The sequence below is a fragment of the Nanorana parkeri genome, unplaced genomic scaffold (assembly GCF_000935625.1).
Source record: "Nanorana parkeri isolate BGI_ZX_2015 unplaced genomic scaffold, ASM93562v1 scaffold2587, whole genome shotgun sequence".
Taxonomy (NCBI): domain Eukaryota; kingdom Metazoa; phylum Chordata; class Amphibia; order Anura; family Dicroglossidae; genus Nanorana; species Nanorana parkeri.
Genome location: NW_017308855.1, coordinates 45,533 through 50,102, shown reverse-complemented (window position 1 = coordinate 50,102; position 4,570 = coordinate 45,533). Strand labels below are relative to the sequence as shown.

General features: G+C 50.6%; 1 protein-coding gene across 1 annotated transcript in view; it reads right to left on the bottom strand.

Annotated features, from left to right (window-relative positions):
- Window positions 1–4,570, bottom strand: part of LOC108801967 (semaphorin-6D-like) — a 52,213-nt gene that overhangs the window by 17,443 nt on the left and 30,200 nt on the right. Inside the window, exons 13-14 of the mRNA XM_018573871.1 lie at window positions 3,236–3,313; window positions 1,483–1,541 (exon numbers count right to left, since the gene is read on the bottom strand). Coding sequence (XP_018429373.1) covers window positions 1,483–1,541; window positions 3,236–3,313 — 137 coding nt within the window. The remainder of the gene's footprint in view (window positions 1–1,482; window positions 1,542–3,235; window positions 3,314–4,570) is intronic.

The following is a 4,570-nucleotide window of genomic DNA, read 5'->3' as shown; positions in this document are numbered from 1 at the left end:
GGGATGGAGGCGCAAGCCAACAAGACATAAAACTCTTCAAAAGCATCTTCACGGCATAAATCAAAGCGCTTACGCGGGCCTCCCGCTGGGCGCAAATGAATCGCTTTTCCATACGTTTTATGATGAAGAGGGCGGAATCCTTTAAGTGTTCTCAGGCTGTATCAAAGTTGTTGGGTCACATGGGGGCTTTTGCAGACAATGATGAGCCCTCTCCATTGATGTTACCATTATGTTTTTCCCCCATTAGAAGATTTAGAGATGTACGGCTCTGCTCCTCTGGAGCCTCCTTATTGGTCCTTCAATGTGATGAGCGGCTAATAGGGAGCCTTGGGAGCTGTGAGGAGGGCAGGCCCAGAATGTTGCACATAGCTTCAGCCACCTATACAGTATGTCTGGATCTACTGTAGCACAACTCTGCTCTCACCTCCTGTCATCATGGCCCCCGGCAAAACAGCCTGGTGCAGTCACCCCTCCCTCAGCCCGAGTGGTGCCATGCAGGGGTTAATAGGAAGAAAGATTGAGGTACTTACACTAGCTGCCTTACTGAATACAAGACTTCAGCTTTAATGTAGGGAGCCAGTGCGTGGACATTAGGTGGATCTGTTGCAAACTACCACCATCTTGCACCCCAGGCATCTCCTAAGCACGCAGACGATACACATTTAATGGGCCCACTTTACCTGCCAAAGGATTTGCATTTCTGTCCATCCAGTCCTGAATTACAGCTCTGCTACACAGCACAGCCAGTGGCGTCACTAGGGGGGTGCGGCCCGCACCCGGGTGACACCATTTGTGGGAATGACACCAAAATGACTGACAGTCATTTTGGTGTCACCCCCCCCTCCCTGAATAGTCGGGCACTCGGTCATGGACCTAGAGCCCGACAGTTGCACGAGAGAGGAGGGTACCCCGGCGGGATAAGGTATGAAAGTCCCCTCCTCTCACTGCCAGCGTCCATCACCGAGATGGCCAGGAAAGCGTGTGACATCATCGCGTACATGCGCAATGGCATCATGTGCACGCGCAATGCCGTCACGGCGGGGTGTCACAACCGGCCTCAGGGCACCTATGAGCACAGCCCTGTCCAGCGGGGCAGGAGGCCTGCCTTTTAATCTGCTGCAGTTCAGTAACACTTACAGGTCCCCTCCCCCAGCCTGTGACTGGACCCTGAAAAGAGAAGCAGCAGACTGATGAGCTCATCTCTCTGTCACTCTGCTCTCTCCTATCAGCGTGTGCCTTGTTATCACATGGGCACCGCAGCTTCTTGTGCTCTTTCTCCCTCTTCCATTCTAAGCTCTGCTGTACAGGTAAGTTGCAGGAGGCTGATACCTTGTCAGATTCAGGTACTTACGATGCAGCATTTAAAATAATACATTTAATGATTACAGAGCTGCATTGATTTGTGCCCTCTATATTGGTGAGCATGCATCCTATATGAATACTACGGAAGGTATACGCAGTACAGCATTCAACAATCTTCTCACTCACCTTGGCAGTTCCCCCGGTGCTTTGTCTGTTCAACTTCTTGCTCAAATCCAGCCCTGGAAATCATACAAAATGACATTTAGGGATTAGTGATTGATTAGTGATTGATTATTGGGCTGCATAGTATGGTAGCAGTGATCAGATGGAAGGGGCATTCATTAGCTGCATGATAATGAGCCGGGGGTAATTTAGGTGGACCTAGTGACACTTAAAGGCCAACCCCACCCAAGACTGACGAGCCAGTTCTTCACGGTTCCCGTCTTACATGACTCAGGGACGTTGATGGTGAGTTGTTTCCTAAGGAATTCTCAGTCCCCCTCCTCAGGCTATTAAAAAATGTAAATGGTGGTGTCATGTCTGCCAATCGCTTCTCTATAGAATTAAACAATTGGAGACTCCATCCTGGGAGAAGGTGACCTCTGTTATGGCCTTGTGAAGTGCGGTAGAGAGCAAAGCTGCCGATATGCAAGTCATACTATTGAGGCCCATCGGTCGTTAGCTTGCTGGTGATTCAACCCAATGGTTGCCCATCCATAACTGAACTGTTACGGGCCTTGTGGTGGGCATTGGTGTTATGCTGCTGGCTCTACCAAGTGCCACTGGACCAGGAATTATACAGGCACCAACAAATGGGAGGTCAATTGGAAGGAGCCCCTTCCAACCTCTAGAGGAACCCTAGGGTTATCTGTAACCTTGCAGATGATTGAACCCAATAGTGCCGATCAATAGTTGAACTATCCATTACGGGCCTTGTTGAGGGCATTGGCGTCATGCTGCTGGCTCTGCCAAGTGGCACTGGACCAAGAACTATGCAGGCACCATCAAATGGGAGGTCAATTGGAAGGAGCCCCTTCCAACCTCTAGAGGAACCCTAGGGTTATCTGTAACCTTGCAGATGATTGAACCCAATAGTGCCGATCAATAGTTGAACTATCCATTACGGGCCTTGTTGAGGGCATTGGCGTCATGCTGCTGGCTCTGCCAAGTGGCACTGGACCAAGAACTATGCAGGCACCATCAAATGGGAGGTTAATTGGAAGGGACCCCTTCCAACCTCTGTTGGAACCCTAGGGTTCTCTGTAACCCTGCAGGTGATTCAACCCAACGGTGCCCATCCATAGTCTAACTATCCATTATGGGCCTTGTGGTGGGCATTAGTGTCATGCTGCTGGCTCTGCCAAGTGGCACTGGACCAAGAACTATGCAGGCACCATCAAATGAAAGGTCAATTGGAAGGGACCCCTTCCAACCTCTGTTGGAACCCTAGGGTTCTCTGTAACCCTGCAGGTGATTCAACCCAACGGTGCCCATCCATAGTCTAACTATCCATTATGGGCCTTGTGGTGGGCATTAGTGTCATGCTGCTGGCTCGGCCAAGTGCCATTGGTCCAGGAACTATGCAGGCAACATCAAACGGAAGACCAATTGGAAAGAACCCCTTCTAAGCTCTGGAGGAACCCCTGTCTTGGCTAGAAGCGCTTGCTTTCTTTTTCTGTCTGAGAACCCTTTGGGGAGACTTCCTCTCATTTCCCGTGTAGTCCCCAGGACAGGAAGTAAGGGAGAATGGACACAGGCAGCAATAGAAACCTTTTGCAACGCCACCAGAAACTGGAGTTCAACCATTATTCATATCTCAGCATTTATTTTTGCCCTTGCTTCATAGTTAGATGGGAAAGGAGCCCCAGTCATTCGTTAAGTGAGAGTGGGGGACGGATGGGCACGTGATGTATTATTAATAGCGCTGTATTACCTTGGGTCTCCCCGAAAGTTGGCGCAGGTCCCCGATTTCAACCACACGCAGTACGGGTCCCTGGAGGTCAGGCAGCTCCTGTGCAATGAAACAAACACAATGAGGGTCGTACATCGGAGACTCGCATGGCTGGTTACTGTTGGCGTTCCACCTCAATGGTTTGTGTAGGCCTGGACTGTGACATTGTATCTAAAGGGAGATCAACATACACGCACTGCAACCACACAATCCTTGTATCACATAGAGCACAGGGCAGCATAATCCTCTTATCATCTCCAGCCAACCTTGTAACAGCCTAAGGCACCCATTACTATGTGTCTTCCTGGCTGTGATTGAGATACTCAGGCTCCCAGCTCAATACATTCTGTGCTAAAGCCCTGATGAAGGGGGACCGTTTGGCCCGTGAAATGCATTGGCTGACCTAGGCCGTTTTCCCACAAGGCCAACCGAGGCCCGGGCCTTGGGGCAGCAGGGAGTAGAGGGGCGGCAGGGGTGTGGGATTCCTATCTCCCGATGCCCGGGACATGCCTTTACGGGCGCCGGGCGGGTAGTTGTTTTCTACATTAAGAATGAGATGATGCGTGGACCTATATGGGTTGGACTTGATGGACGTATGTCTTTATTCGACCCCAAATACTATGTAACATTTAGCCCCGCTTTGGGCAACCAGAGCTAAATGTACAGCGGGGAAGCCGCCGCTTGTTTTGTACAAGTGATCACGGCAATGTCGCCGAGATCACTTGTATGCCGCCTGCAGGTCTGCCATTCTCCATGGGGGGGTGGGAGGTTGGCTTGTAGGGGGGGCGCATTCAGGAATCTGGCCTTGGGGCAGCGGAGAGAATAAATCCGGGCCTGGTTGTCACCCTATCACATGGGGCTTCCGATGGAGACTACAAGCGTCCTTTTTTCGTCACACATTACCCAAACATGGACCACTGTTGTCACCATCAGGAAACCCACCCTGAGAAATGCCGTGGCAACCATTAATGGAGGGCATGTAGACAGGAAGTGGCCGCAAAGAGTCAGCACCGAGATGGACAATTTGATACAACGTGTCAATGTGATCCCGTTATGGTTTATATCCTCTTTTATTAATGTGGAGCACAAGGGGGTCGCGGCGCTGTCAAAGAAAGGCTTTGTTGGCCGCTACGGACCCAAAAAAAAAATAAAAAAAAATATCGTGTAACCGCTTCCTTTTCATCTTCCCGAACGCGGTGAATCGCTGATCACCCCCCTCGTGTTTATGATTTGCGAATTTCCTAGAATTCCGATTCTCTTATTTGTCTCGATCTGGAGTCTTGGAAAGGAACAGAGGCGGCATGCAGTACTCCCCCC